The sequence below is a fragment of the Idiotropiscis lumnitzeri genome, chromosome 1 (genome assembly GCF_059441095.1).
Source record: "Idiotropiscis lumnitzeri isolate Australia: NSW breed Sydney's pygmy pipehorse chromosome 1, RoL_Ilum_1.0, whole genome shotgun sequence".
Classification (NCBI taxonomy): Eukaryota; Metazoa; Chordata; class Actinopteri; order Syngnathiformes; family Syngnathidae; genus Idiotropiscis; species Idiotropiscis lumnitzeri.
This window is the reverse complement of record NC_142391.1, coordinates 25652817-25668602: the sequence shown is the minus strand read 5'-3', so window position 1 is coordinate 25668602 and position 15786 is coordinate 25652817. Positions and strand designations below refer to the sequence as shown.

Below are 15786 nucleotides of genomic sequence, written 5' to 3'. Positions count from 1 at the left end.
GAGTGGAAAAGATTACAGCTCTCACATTTTTCTTATTGAGGAGAGGTCCTCTAATTTGACATAACGGCAGCCACAACCAGCAGCCATTTTTGCTTCATAATTGCAGCGTTTCTCCCGTTTAAATGCACTGGTTTCCCCACCGTGAACCTGTTCCCCATGATGCCTTGCTTTTCAAGGAGCAACTACCGCCTGCATGCACATAAGTGTAACATTTGTAACGCTGATGCCTCTAAATGCAGCATGTCAACTGCTGGATTGTAGTGTTCATTTTTGAGACGCGTTTATTGCTGGAAACCATGCAATAAAAGTGGCTTTGTCTAAGCGGACCCTTCCCTCCATTCACAAAGCATCATATTGGAACGGTTACACGGGAATATGCAGTAATTCTATGGTAGATAATTTCGAGGAGAACCGTCTGACAAAACCTTACATGGAAGGAGGGGAGATGTGGCTTAGTGAGCGCCTTTCTGGGTGAGATGCGTTTGGGCTCGGCGCTGCCGGGGTTGGATAGGAATCGGGGTGCGGTGTGGTGGTGGTGGGGAGGGAGGGGAAATGCGGGGGGTGATTTGCACAAAACAAGTGGCAGTTCAGAGTGTGGTCAGGGTGGCTGCCAAGCTCTGGGCCTCTCTGGATTGTAGGGGACTGTTTAGGGGGTTGCTGAGGGCGAGCGCAAAGAAGGAAGATGAGTGAAAGCAGGAAGGATGGCACCCGTTAAATGACTGTTTCCAGGCGTGCACATGTCTGATGAGATCCAGCTGTTTAAAAACAGGGTGTCTACATTCCTTAAACAGAATTTTATTTGACTAAATGAAGGCCTTAACTATCCTCAAAAAATGTGCCGTATCCTTGATTGAGCGTCTGGTAATTGTAGTGCATAAATGTGTTCACGTTCTATATGAACGACAGATCTTTGAGCGAACCAGAAACAACAAAGCGATTCCTAGCAACCAATGTATCCCTCTTCCGTTAATCAGTCAAATAAAAGTAAAACAGTAATTAAAATAATAAGACTAGTATACGTTTGAAAAAGCAGCAAATATGTTCCATACTAACTCAGCTGATTCTCCCTTTAATGCTCTCAGACACATGGCAGTAATTTCGAGCCCTATTTTCTACTTCCTAAAGCTAACATTCAGAATCCAACCACTTCCAGGGCACTCCCAAGGTTAAGCCCTTGTGCCAAGTGACACAAAAAAATGTCACCCAAAAAAAAAAAAAAACGAGGTGCTGGGGGCTTCTTATGTTACTGATTCAGCTGCATGCTGATCTGAGTAAATACCACTAACACTTTCCATTAGCGCCATGAAATGCAAAAGTAAATCATAACAGATTAAACTCAAGCTCTGCCACCTCCAAAGGAATTTTGCAAGAATCACTGCAGATTTGCGCCAAGATGAAGACAGAGTAGATGATCATTTGGCCTTTCAGAGCTGTGTGTGTCATGTAGTTTTATTTATGAAGTGTTATCAACTCGGACATAATTCCTGGCAAAGAAATGCACTTGTTTAGACTACTTGTCTCTCTCCGAATGAAGAAAGTGACAAGTTGGCTTTTTAAAGTAACTGGGCTGATTCCAACCGATCAATTTAATTAAGAACGTGTTGGGTTATTGCGGCAGTTGTTTTCTCGGCAGTACTTCCCAAAAGCACCCACTCGCTACTGGTTTGTGGTCTTGTCTTCCTTTCTATTCAGTCGCGCATGGATGTCTGATGTTAGTTTTTCCATTTAAGCTTTTGGCCTTTCTCCGTGTTTCTTTTCAGTCTAATTTCCCTTGACTGTGTCCTCTTTTTAATTTTTTTTTTTAAACAATATTGTCTTGTTTTGTCTCTTGTTTTGTCTAACTTGCAAATCTAATCAAACTGGCACTTGTCTCTCCCTGCCTCTTTCTCTCAGCAGGCCATGCCCCCATCCAACTACGACATGCCCGTGTCCATCCCAGTCACCAACCAGAACAATCTTATCTACAGCCATCCCGGTGGCTCCCTTGGAAACCACAACCTGCTACCGCTGACACACCACGGACTACAGAGAAACAGCATGTCGCCCGGAGTTACACACAGACCCCCCAGTGCAGGTAAGACAGGTAGGGGGGCTACATGCAACCCTGTTGCCCCATCTGTTGAGAACAGCGCTGCACATACCGTAATAAAGATTAAAATTGTCACAATAAAGAGTAAAAAAATATAATTATAGTAATAATCAATAATAATGTTTGTAGTTGTGGTCAGATGCTCCAAAAGGAGCAAAGAAGCGCTCCGTTCACATTGGCATTTGGTGTGCACGAGGTCCAGAGTTTTATTCCCTCTCAGTCTTAACACGTCATTGAAAGTTAGTACACGAGAAAGAAACGTGACTAAATTCTACACTGACCAATGTGTGAAGGAGCCGCGATGTCGAAATTATAATTTGGTAATCACAGCGTGCATTATGTCATCCGCATTGGCTGCAGTGCTAGCAACTAACGGTTGAATATAAACAAACAACTGCAGATTTCGAACAGCCGTTTGGCTGGTGACAAGTAGCCTTACATTCAACCGTCATGATCAATGGAAAGAACGGCTCAAGGTTGAATATTCTTGCCCTTGAAGCATCGCAAACAATCATCCTGAATCAAACAACATATAAATACAAAACTACGAATGTTTCTGCATAGGTATGCTGGTTCCAATACATCAGCTGGGCTATGCGGCAACCTCGGCCGTGAGCCTTAATAGACTTTGCGATGTTGCAAATGGAAGGAATTGATCATCTCCATTAAGGATGATTCATTGTCATTCTTAGTCTCATTGCATGGTGTGGTTGATTTGAATTGTGCCGACTAGTTGTCTGGCGCCATGTGCAATATCGTCTTTCAGTCCACTGGTGACATAAGGAAATCAAGCCTGTTGGTTTGTTATTGTTGTCCTGAGTCCTTTTTCTGTCCCACTGGTCTGAAGCCTTCAGCCCACACCCTCACCCTGTCATTACAACTGGATGCGAGAAACGCCAGCACAAAACTAAATATGAGCTTTGGAGCTTGCAGCATCCACACCAAACCGCACAAGTTCTGAACCCTCCCACCCTTCCACCTCACATGGCTTAAAAATAATAAAGTGTCATTTTTCTTGGACGACAGCGTCCGGTTTGTTGGTACGTTTGAGCGGGACGTTTCATTTTTTTTTTCTGGTAGCAATACCTCGTTTGATGCACCAATGTTAATGTGCCTATAAGTCTTTTGCTGCATAAACAGAGTAGATGTAACGCATGTCCCGGTTTTTTTTTCTCTTGTTTTTTTAACATTTTAGGTGGCCTCATGGGTGCTGACCTCACCACTGGCGCAGGCACCAGTGCTGGTAAGAACGTCCTCTCACTCTCATACCATTGTCTAGAAACTCATACAAGGTATCCACTCACCCACTCGCTGCTGTAATACGCATGACTAATATGAACCCAAACCCAAGTGGAGATTTTGTCCGTGATGTGTTGATGTCAGTGGTGGTGGAGTTCATCTGGGAATGTTTACCCAGTGCTGGGGCTGTGACACATCCTGCCCCTGTTGAGTTTAGCAATAAATTCATACAGGCAGGGCGGGGGGAGAAATGAAACGTACTTCCTGATGAGGTGAAGAGAGGCGCTATACCAGACTTTTGAATACATTCATTTCTTGTAGCCTGTCTTCTGTTGATTTTTTTTTTTTTTTTTTTGCACTCTACTTCAAATTGTGTTTTTGTAACTGTATTGTCCCCAAATTTACATTTACAATTTTATGGGGGGGTTTTCTCCCTCTTGCGGAAATTGAATTCAAAAGACAATTGACAGTTTCATTTTAGCATAAATTATTATTGTATCCTAATTGTTTTTCTGGTCCGTATACTCACTCGTAGCGTAGCCTGGCCCGGTTTTGAGAAAGCACACTTTAGTTGTTAAATGGGTAACACAAACATTCTAATCGACCCCACATTTACATCATTTTTCAACCATTTTTTGCAACCGAAAAAACTAAAAAAGGAGACAGAGGTTTTATTCGTAAAATGTATTACGCACAATTTAAACATTGCCATTGAGCTTATATTTATTTAAATTTATTGCATGTAAATTATGAATAAATTTTAAAAATTAAGTGTTTAAAAATAAACAGTTCCAAAGTTTAAACGTAAATGCAAATTAATTTACAAGTTAAATACAACTGAACTGTCCTCGGACAGTAATTATTTCTTGTACCACTAGATGGCGACAGCGTACCACAATTGGTACCACTCCTTGACAATCACTGATTGTCCGATCACTGCTTTATGTGTACTTGGTAATAAATATAGGTGCTAATAATTTGGCAAATACAATTTAGTTTAAAAGTGAGAAGAAAAGCCTATTAAATACAAAAATTACTAAAATAATTGGGGGGGTAGAATCACTCATTTATAAAATTGAGGATATTTGTACTTGTTAACAAATACACGTATGATTTTTTTTTTTTTACATTCATCTTAGTGGAAAACAAAACAGAGAATTCTTGAATACAAAAATCACTTTAGCTAAAAAAAGATATTTGGGGTTTAACTGAACATACATAATTTGGAGGCTGCTCAAGGGGGAACATTGTGGTTGTCTACAACTAATATATTTTCACTTCATTGTGCCTCTTTACAACCAGCTTTTTTTACTTCTTCACCACACATTAACAGCTACCATATGTCTTGTAATCAAATTAATGCAGTGTTTTAGTGTCTAACCAAAATCCCCAAAACGTCTGTCGAGCCTACAGAGATTTGAGCAAACCAAAAAACTTATGTAAGCAAATGTCATGTTTTAGCTTCTGTGTGCCAATAGGTTTGTCCCTCGGGGCATATCAGGCCAAAGTTTACGGCAAAGAGACCCCCATTTAAAGGGTGAAATTTTATAGCCTCACCATATTTTACAATGTAAAAAAGAAGCGAAGGGGAGGAGGCTGCGGAGTGGTGGCTCAGTGGGGCACAGCTGGGCAGCCCCGTCTGGCCCCCGGGGCTCCGTCATCGAGGTCACTGCTTGGTTTCTCTGTCTGGCCACTCGTCGCACACACGCAAACACACACACCCGCACGCGCACAACAGGATCGTTTATTGTGACGTGTGTTGATTCGTACGGCGTGTTGCAGAGCAATGCTTCCAATGTACTCTTTGTGTCACCGGGGCCAAGGAACAGAGGCGCTCTGTAAGGAGTGTGGCGCGTCGCTCAGCAGCGGCGAAAAACACGACTTCTGCGAAACTAAAAGATTCCTTTCAAAAGGCTCTTAAATCATATCTAGAGGCAGAGTGGAGAGGCGGGGCGGAGATAGTGGGGTGTGTGGTGATGAATACCCACTGGTGCTTTGAGGCATGTCTGCAAAGGATAAACAGCAGGGTAACACAGATGGAAGTGTTGTGTCGGTCATTGTAATGATGAGTGAGTCAGTGTGAGGTGGCTCAACCACAATCATGGTATTATCCATAAATGTATTTGAACAGTCCTCTGCTGCTCACAAGTTTGGATCAAAATTGTACAAATAGCTGTCAGGTGTTTCTAAAGTGTAAGTCTCAAGAAGGGAGTGGCGTGTTTGTGTGTGCGCGTGTGTTTCGACAGATGTCATGGTTTCACTGAGAGACAAAATGACAGCACGCTCCCACATGAGACTACTATTACCTGGGGTCCCCCTGTAGCGTGGTAGCGTTGTTAAAAAAAAAAAAAAAAAAAAAATGTAAAAAGTTGTTTTGTGCCTGAATCCAACACACATATGTCATGATTCTAATTGTTTCATCGGCTACAACCTGGTCCTTTATCGACGAAATTTCACCTTGAATTGTGATCTTAGTGAAGTGGAATTCCCAAAAGTCATTCTTTCTTTTTTTTTTTTTTTCTTAGCGTGGCCAAATGTTTGAAATACAATTAGCATTTTTGCAAAATTAAAGGGACACAATCCCAATATTAAGTGCACATTTATAGAGATACAAAGTCTACATTGAAATTCTCCCTTCTATAAACAAGAGAATATTGTTGAGTTTTCATTGAAAATCTTAGAGATATTACTTTGGCAATATGTCGCGTACAATTGGACAGAATACTGACTCGAATTGATTCTAATTCCAGTAAGAGTATGAAGGAGGTCATCTAAGTCAAAGTTAAGAAACCATCTAGAAACATAACAGTCCAGTCTCGATGGAGTCGATGCCCAGAGAAGAGAATACAACAACCTGAATGAATGAGAATATTCACATGCACGAAGGGACTTGAATCTCAAGTCACATTTTGAGAACATGTGAAGCTATTGAGACTGAACGGCCAAAGCAAATACGTTGCCTTAATACCCAGGCATGTGGGTGATGTCAGATGTTCTACTTCCAGTTCGGCGCAATGAGGACAGGTAACTGAAAGGCTGAGTCATCATGCCTCCTTTCTCTGAAATGTTGTGGAGGAAGAGTGAACATGACTGTGTTTATGTTCACGCTTTAAACCTTTGCACTAGCCGAGTCTGGGAGACAAAAAAATACATAAATACAAGGCGAGGGATTGGAACTTGCTCTCCATTTGAGCTCGTTGTGAGCAGTTGACGACGTCTTCCTCTCATCACTGCCAGTTTTACTGAACACGATGTGTTGCTTTTTGTGTTGCAAATGTGTTTATTTGTTCCCTAGCTGTACAGAAAGACATAACTTGTGTGCTTCAGTTCAGCCTCATCTCAAAGCATTGTTGAATGTATTAAGGAAAGTGAATATGAAAAATGCAGCCAAATTTGAATGATTAAAAAATAAATAAATCAAGTATATAAAATGAGGCTTCAAAATCATGTAAAATCAAGCCGCGCTCTCTGCTCTCCAACGCTGTGGATGTGTCTGCTTTATACGCTGAAACCACGGCCGTCTCACTTTCAGCTGTCACTCAAATCCTATTTCTATCATCTAGAAAATAGATGCTACTTCCTTCAGCATCTTTCTTATGCCGCCACATAAACTACATGGAATTAAAATAACCAAAAACATAACCGCATAAAGCCTCTGCTGACTCAAATATATTCAGGTCGGTAGTCACTGGGATTTTCCATGCTGCCACGAAGCTTTTGTCCACAAGCTGGGTATGAAGTTGAACTTTTTTAAAAAATTTTTTACTTTGCTCTTCTGCTTCTCTCTGTTACAACAACGAGGCACTCTTAAGTGTCCATGCCGGCGCAAATCTCCAGTGCGCACATTGGCTTTAAGTTGGACCTTAAAAAAAAGCCCACCTTGCTTTTCCACCTTACACTGCGTGATGCGCGCGCACTCGCTACCGACAACGAGGCGCTCTAGGGCGGCCAAGACGGCAGACTATATGAAGGGACGATGCATTTTCAGGGTGTAGGCATATATAGTTGCATCTTGCTAAATATCAAATAGCTCTTACAAAGCGGGGGAATTGAGTCAGAGCATCTGCCCCCCCCACCCCCCCAAACCAGAGGGGGTCAGACAACCAAATGAAAAGACTTGACTCCCAGTTCTCGTTTCATTTGCCTAATGACTTCATGATTTTACTTGTGAAGTGCTTTCAGGGGCGGCGCGTGCCACTGGTGATCAGGACAGCAGTAATAATTGACTGGACCGCAGCCATCTCCGCACGGTGGCAATGCACAGATGTCTGATTGAAGCCTTACCAACATGAAGTGTGTGCGTGTGTGTGTGTGTGTGTGTGTGCGTCCTTCTGACCAAAACCGGGTATTAATGTCGCTCCCTGAGCACTTTTTCATCCCTGCAGAAAAACTGAGGCACGGGTTATTTACCAAAGTGTGTGTATGCGCGCTGTCAATGTGTGTTTTAGGAGTGTGTGAGGTCTCATTCATCTATCTCCACATGCACCCACTCCAGCTCACAAAGCGCCAGCCATGAGAATGAGAGAGCAGGCAAGCTGAAGAGGCAGCTGCCACTTTGCTAATGTGAGGATTGAGATAGAACTAAGAGGGTCCCATAGAAAACACACCCGCACATCCATATGCATCGCTCGCTTTTTTTTTTTTTTACGTTCACACCATACAAAGATGCTGCTCTCGCACATGAAGGCCCCATCCGCATGGAAAAGCGCATACAGCAAAAGATGCATGACACCGTATATATTATCAGAATGACATTACACATGAACTGAGAGTGCGCGCACGATTTTATAATACGTTCTCTGTCACCACTAGCGGCCGTTTACTCGTCAAACTGTTCAAATTGTGCTTTTGGAGACTTTTTCATTTCCAAACAACAAAAACCTCGCTCTCAAATTAAACAAAGATCAGCGAGGGAAATTGCCCAGGAAGACATCTGCGACTCATTCCCCCTCCCCCGGAGTATATGATTAGGAAATTCATTTATGTCTAACGTATAATTCCTGCCTGTCTTTCAAGTGGGAAAGTCTACACTGCGCCCTGTGTTCTAGCCCTTGGAAGAAGGAAAGAGAAGTAAAGCGGGGGGGGCAGCTTGTGGCATCGGGTTAGAAAAAAAGAATATGTTGCTTGCAGGAATGCTTCCCTCCTATTTTTTTTTCTCTTTATGATATTGCGAGGTTTTCACCGCATCGTTTTTCAAGAGGGAAAAGTGTGCGCTGCACTTGTGTTCTCTCTGTAGAGCTGGTGGCAACCCCAAGGGAAGGTCTTTGTGTGGAGCAACCACACGTGTTTAGTTCTGATGGCCAAATGATGGGCCCCATCCCGCTGTGGTATCGCTACCCGTAATTTGCTGTTGTTACATGATTCACTGGCTGTTGCCGGGCACATGTAGCTTTAACTGACTGTGACAGAGTTGGAGGCGGAGGTCCGCTTTTTCGACAGCCGCCAAGTAAATGATACGACCGCTAGAGGGTCCTCCGTCCGAAAGCAACGTTTGCATGGCTCATTTAGCCAAATGACAGAAAGGACGGGGAGACTTGAAAGGACCGCAAGGTGAAAATGGAATGTTGTGGATCCTAATTATCTTACACCGCAGGATTTCTGAGAGTTATTCAACTCTGGAATTTGATTTTGCGAGAACAATGGCGCACAGAACTTCAAAAATCCTCATTTGGATCAGCACCTTCACTTCAGCACCTCCTGCATATGCCTTCATTTGATCATGAAGATTCATTCAATGGTACTTCCTCCAATGATGTTGGCTTTTCGTGGTCAAATTATGCCCAACAAATATTCCACCCCTTTTTGGAGGATTCTCAAGTCTTTATATCCTCCAATGATTACCATTCTATTGTCACACGACATTATATATTGTATACTGATTTGTTGCACAAAGGCATATACTTTTATTGCCATACTGAAAAGGTTTTCGTGCCCAGCACAAGTCTAGCACAATGTGCAGTCTTAACTGTGCTTATCAGATGAGTTTTTTCACTTCTCTTATTTCCATAGACGGGTGCAGTTAGAAAGGCGGTTTTGCGCCGTTGTGGGAGTTGACACAGCTGACTTGCTCCCTAGCCAATGGAAGCGGCTTCTCGCATTCCCTTTGAATTCGGTTACACAGTCTTTGACCTCGTGTTACACCACCTGCGCCGCAACTTAGACCTGGTTTAAAGTCTAGTCTACGTTCAATCACCAAATTCTGCTGTGTTTTGGAACAATGGCCAATCAAATTTATCTTCATGAAAGTATTTCTCAGAAGGCTTTTTTTAGTTTGCTTTATATTACTTTACCTGTACTGACAGACTATTGTTTTTTGTTAAAATGTTGAGTGAACTTTAGTCTTCTGAGGAGTTGGACCTGCCGCTTCATACTCTGCTCCCATATATCTTGAATGTTTCTGACTGTGCCACCTTTGCTTTGCTTTGCCAGGAAATGGATATGGCAATCACCGCAACTCCCCCGGTCTGCTGGTCTCTCAGGCCGGCATGAACAAGAACATGCAGGCGAAGTCTCCACCACCCATGAATTTAGGCATGAACAACCGCAAACCCGACCTCCGTGTTCTCATCCCGCATGGCGCCAAGAACAACATGCCCTCCATTGTGAGTAAAGCCCTCCATCTCCTTCCGTTGGCCCTACTAGTTTTCTGTCGTTTTCCTCCATTCTCGTCCTTTTTTTTTTTCTTTCTATCATACCTGTACTTCATCAGGCCATTAATTTCCAGCCCAAGTCTGATACACCATGTTGTTGTTCTCAAGCTTTACCCACTGGCTACAACCTCCCCAAAAAATTAAAATCTCCAAATACCAGCATGTTGGCAACATTAAAATAGAGTAATATAGTAATTAGTGTTGATCAAAAAACCACACTGAGGTTTTATTCCTGAAGAGTATTTATATGACATAAAATCAAATGTATTTTTGTTGCAATTTGAACATTAGCAATGTGCTTAAAAAATACGGGAAAAGAGAAAAATGTACTGAAATATTGATTGAAATCATTCAATTAAAATGCGTTACAAAAAAATTGCACTTACATGTTCAAAAACTAGTAAAATGTACTGTACTTAAAAGTGAAATATAACTATATTATAATTGAAAAATTTGCTGTAATTAAAAGGTTAAAAAAATGGGCACAAAAAAAATTCATAAATGGACATTGAAAAAATGTCCAATGCGGGATTTAAAAAATATATAAAAAGAATAGTCTGACAATTGCAGATTTATTATGCACTGTTTCCCATAAAGTTTCAATCTTTTTTTTTTGACTTTACACGTTTTTTTTTTAATTTGGATGCATTTGTAATCTATTTTGACCAAGATGCAGTGATTGCCTTCTGTCCCCCCAATACGTGAAAGCAATTCAAAGTTAACCTCTCTCTATTTTGAATTTATTCCCCTCCCACTTAATGCCCTCAGTCTGATGATGTCGATCTCCTCTTGGTAAGTCGGACTGCTCAAATTGTAGAAAATCCCAGCAGCCTCCCACAAATCAACCTGAAACAGCTTTACCTTGATGTCCAGTGATTGCAGAAACAGTTGCTTTATTTAATTTGCACATTTTTTTAGGCCACCACTACTTAGATTATTAGAGTCTGATATTTCAGAATTCAGTCAACTTTTTCCATCTCAGTAGCTGACTGCGCTCAAGTCTGCAAAGTGGGCTGTTTGTTTTGTTAGGACACATAGTGCCCCCCAGTGTTGTGTGACTGTAACAGCACGTTGACCTGACATCCAGTTTCACAAGTTTGATTTGACATTTAGTTTTCTGCCTTTGACTTGTCTCTGTGCATACAGCCATGCAAACCACTCACACAATTTGCAGTGTTTATGACTGTGATTTGTGTTCCGCTTTCTCTTTTTCTATTTTATTTTTTTGCATCTTTTGCCAGCAAATGCTCACCTTCGCCTCCAAAAAAAAAAATAGCTTGTCCTTTCTCTTTGCCATCGCTACCCTACGTTGCCTTGGAGACAGCTGGTGTTACTATAGCGACAGTGGGCCCTCACTAAGGGTAAATGACAGGGTTGGATGGGTTCAGTGCGTGTCAGGCAATTGCTTCCCCACGCAAGTTGGCATCACATTCATTTTGTCAGCATCTGCTGAGTGAAAGAAAAGAAATGAAAATGTGTAACTTTCTTGCTTCGATTAGCCTTTGTTGTCCATTAAATGTTCTTGAGTCTTGTTTTTAGGTTGTTTTTTTTTTTCCCTCATCTCCTTGTTCTCTGTCTATTACCGTTTCCTGTCACAGAACCAGAGAATAAACAACTCCCAGTCTGCTCAGTCATTGGCCACCCCAGTTGTGTCAGTAGCAACTCCGACTCTGCCCGGACAAGGCATGGGTGGTTACCCGTCAGCCATCTCCACTTCTTATGGTACAGGTATGTGCCACAACACATTAGAGTTATTAACACTGACATGGATTTTGTAACATGTTTTGCAAATTAATGCATTGAGGGAAAATGTTTGTATTCCATAGTTGTCTTCTTACTTGCTTGTACAGTTCTGGGAAAGAATAAGAAACCACTACAAACTGAGTGGTTTCTCAGTTTTTCTTATTTATAGATGTGTGTTTTGTGTGTTGTCTTATTCTCTAAACTAATGACAACATACAGCAACTCTCATTTACTAGTATTACAGTATTTTTCACATGCTCTGAATGATTGGATCAAATGCATTTCACTTAAAAGTTAAATACAGCTGAACTATTTTATTTGTTTGTAATCCCGTGATTCTATTGAACCACTAGAGGAAGCTCCACATTTAGCATTGATTTTTTGGAGAAAATTATCAAAATACAAAAAAAAATAGTCATACAGTTTTTTGTTTGTTTGTTTTTTAAGTCTGTTAAATTTCTCCAGAGTTGTAGATGCGTTTTAAGAATGGATAGAATAATGTTGTGCCACCTTGCCGCATGGTAATTAGGGGAAACAAAACTGGTGGTGCATGCAATGTGTCACAAGGCCCATGACAAATGTAATCCTGGTGGGTCAGGAAATCTGGCCTTGAATTATCCCTCACGCATGAAATGTTGTCCAACAATTGAACAGAAGATGGTGCTGTTGTCACACGAATGAACAGAGATGAATCCAGCTGCATGATTTTTGCAAATTGCACACATTATTGACATCACTGATTGTTTTTTTGTTTGTTTTTTCTTCACAGAGTATTCCCTAAATAGTGCAGACTTGTCTTCGCTGTCCGGCTTCAACAGCGGCAGTTCCCTGCATTTGGGCTCAATGAGCGGCTGGCAGCAACAACACCTTCAGAACATGCAGCATTCGGCCCTTGGACAGCTCGGGTGAGTGGCAGCACTTCCAGTCCTTTTGGAATGCATCACACCAGGATGATATCACAGCCAAAGAGTGTACAGTGGTACCTCGACTTACAATGAAGTGACCCAATTTATGAGGTTATTTCTTTTTTGTTTCTTTCACAAAAAAATATTAAATGAGCACTTGATGGTGGCATTGGTCTCAGATCATCGCACTTCACAATTAGTAGCATTTTGACAGATAATTTTTAAATTGCCCAAGCCACCTTGAGGTTCTCTGTCAAACTGTACATAAAACGTTTTTTTTTTTTTTTTTTTAACAACCCGATAAATTTGCGCACGTGAAATTCTGTGAGCTAAATGCTAACACGCAATGCAAATCGCCCAAGACAGGCTTCCAAAACTAGCTTAAACAATTTACCCAATAAACCCTGTCTTGAGGCTTGTCTGTTACCTTTTCTGTCTTATGTTAACAATGTACTATCCCAATATGTTTTGTACATTTAAAGTTCTATTAAAAAAAAATGTATCCCTGTCTGTATTATATTGCCCCCTGGTGGTCAAGTCACTCAATCAGAAAGGAGCCCCACAAGTAATGAATTATGTACAAACTGATTGTTTGCATTCTGTTTTATCACGTTATTAATTTATGTTTGTATCAATTGATCTACTATTCTGCTTGTTCCAAACACGTTGTTGGGAGGCTGGAATTGATTAAAGGCATGTCCATTCATTTTCCACGAGCATGGGCAGCAGTCGAGGCACCACTATACTGCACATCACCCGTTTTCTCCGTTCTTCACAGCACAAATACGACACCTCTTGAAAACAGACAAATGCATGTTTGTGTGCTCTGTATCTCTGTAACACCTTTCCTTTCCTCTTCCTTCCAACAGAAATTGCTCTAGCTCTCACTTATGTCAGGGTTCAAATCTCTCCCTGCCCTCTGCTCAAAGCCTGCACATCAAGTCCGAACCTGTTTCTCCTCCTAGAGATCGCACCAGCAGCACACCGGGGGGCTACGGTGGTGGTGGGGTAGTGCCCCCCCAGAACCCCTCATCCCGTCAGGACTCGGGACGCTCCCCGGTCGATAGCCTGAGCAGTTGTAGCAGCTCCCACGAAGGCAGCGACCGTGACGAGCACAGGAACGAGTTCCACTCTCCTCTGGGACTGGCACGGCCCGCCCTGGACGAGCGCGAGAGCCCCTCCATCAAGCGGGTGCGCCTGTCCGAGGGGTGGGCCACATGATAGCGCGGCCCTCTCCCCAACTCCCACCCCCTAAACAACAACAGCCCCCTTGTCAGTTCCACAATCATCTGACAGCCGCTGTCAAAAGTCTACAACCATTTTGGTTTTATTTTTGTTTTTGTTTTTGCCGAGTGCATGTGTGTGTGTGGGTGTGTGCGTGCTATACATATGACATCACATAACCCGGTGGGCTCTGGTAGATGTCATTCGGGAGGGGGTGTTTTTATTCTATTTTCAGTTGGGGAACTATGCATAAATTGCTTTGAGTGTGGACAAAACCAATCACAAATGCATATATCTTTACACGTGTGTACATATATATGCATACCGCCAACAACAATAGTCAGGTACTCTGTTTCATACAAGTTACAATCCACTGCAGAGAATCATAAGTGACTAGAAAAGACAAAAAAAAAAAAGCATTAAAATGAGACCAAGCGCATGAGGACAACTCCTTAGCACTTGACAAACACGCGTGTGTACAGTGTCAGTTTCCTCGCTATGTACCGTCTCCCTCGCAAAAACAAGTGTGTTTTAACATTAGATGATGTCATGTTGCAGGTTCAACGTATTTATGTAAATAGAGGTCGAAAGGGGAGGGGGGGGGGTGAAAAAGTTGCCGGACATTTCAAGATTTATTTACTCGCTATAGGAAAAGCTAATATGCAACATTTGAAGGACTGTACAGGTAATCGGACCCCAACTGGTTTGAAACTTTTGGTGTATAAAAAGTGGGGTGAGGGAGGTGTGGCGTGAGGACCACCCTCTGGTCCAAGCGTTAGTGTAATCAACAAGCCTCTGGATCTAGTATTAACGATCAGTATTATTAAAGGAGAGAAAAAAGAAAAAAAAAACAATTGTACGATACACTTGCTTATATTTTCATATGAAAGGAATTCAATGCAAAGCATTTTTGTGGCTTTTTGTAGTTTCTATAAGCCAGAATGTGTTTTTGATAGCTTTGCTAAATAAGAGAAGGATGGTACACCCGCCCTGTTGTGGGTTGGGTGGAGAGGGGGGGGGGCATGGGGGTGGGGGGAGGGGGATGAATGGGCTTTTTGGAGCCCGAAGCCATGAAACAGACTGAGATCCAATGCTTTGCTGAACTGTTTTATCTTTGTAGAGGTTTGTTATTAAACGTGTATTTCTAATTATATATAATAATGGTAATATTAAGAATCTTTAAAAAAAAAAAAATTCTGTGAAATTAACATGCTTGTGTATAGCTTTCTAATATATAAATATATATAATATTTTTTTGTTGTTGTTGTTTTCTTAGTGGAGTTGCTATGTGCAGTTGCACATGTTGTTTGGTTTGTTTCCTTTGAGCCCTGAGCAGAGCTGGTGTATATCCTACAACTTTTTTTTCCCCCCAAGTGAGGACGACAAAGAAAACACACTGACGTCCAAACACGTCTGACCCAACATGCATTTGATGTCTCACATGTTTAAGCTTCATTAACTTATTGAACATGACCTCCCTTATTCAGCTGAACACAACCTCAGCTTGTCGTGTCCAAGCTCAAGCTGTACAATTTCCCTCGTGTGCTATTTAAGTCGTAAAATTTTGCAAATGAGCGGCGAGGAATAACCCCAAATCATTTGCAGACCTAATTTGATTCTGTATTTCCTCAAGTGGAATTATTTTCAAATAAACCATAATTTGCTGCAATTTTGACAGCTGCGTGAGGAAAATGTGATCAGCCGTCGCTAATTTCTGATGGATAGCTGTTTTGATTACCCAAACTAGCCACTTATCTCTGCCTCCGAGTCATGTATCTGCTGTCATTTAAGTGTTATGATATTTCAATGTGCATATTTCATGCAGGTTCACTATGTTGTTACTGTATAGTCTGTGCATTCAAACAGGGGCAGAGCCTCTATAGCAGTGTTCTTCTCACTCTCTTCTTTTTTATTTTATTTTATTTTATTTTATTTT

The 15786-nt window shown here is 41.7% G+C and overlaps 1 protein-coding gene across 6 annotated transcripts in view; it reads left to right on the top strand.

Annotated features, from left to right (window-relative positions):
- The window catches only part of mef2cb (myocyte enhancer factor 2cb), a 201068-nt gene extending 186211 nt beyond the window's left edge, over positions 1-14857 (top strand). For 3 of the 6 annotated variants that reach the window (XM_088291952.1, XM_088291969.1, XM_088291961.1), the window contains 7 exons: positions 1897-2074; positions 3285-3332; positions 9758-9930; positions 10747-10770; positions 11577-11706; positions 12491-12626; positions 13496-14857. In XM_088291952.1, coding sequence (XP_088148078.1) covers positions 1897-2074; positions 3285-3332; positions 9758-9930; positions 10747-10770; positions 11577-11706; positions 12491-12626; positions 13496-13847 — 1041 coding nt within the window. In that variant the 3' untranslated portion in view covers positions 13848-14857. Of the gene's footprint in view, positions 1-1893; positions 2075-3284; positions 3333-9757; positions 9931-10746; positions 10771-11576; positions 11707-12490; positions 12627-13495 lie in introns of all 6 variants that reach the window. The other 3 variants (XM_088291989.1, XM_088291997.1, XM_088291979.1) reach the window with 3 other exon arrangements.
- Positions 14858-15786: the final 929 nt, after the last annotated feature.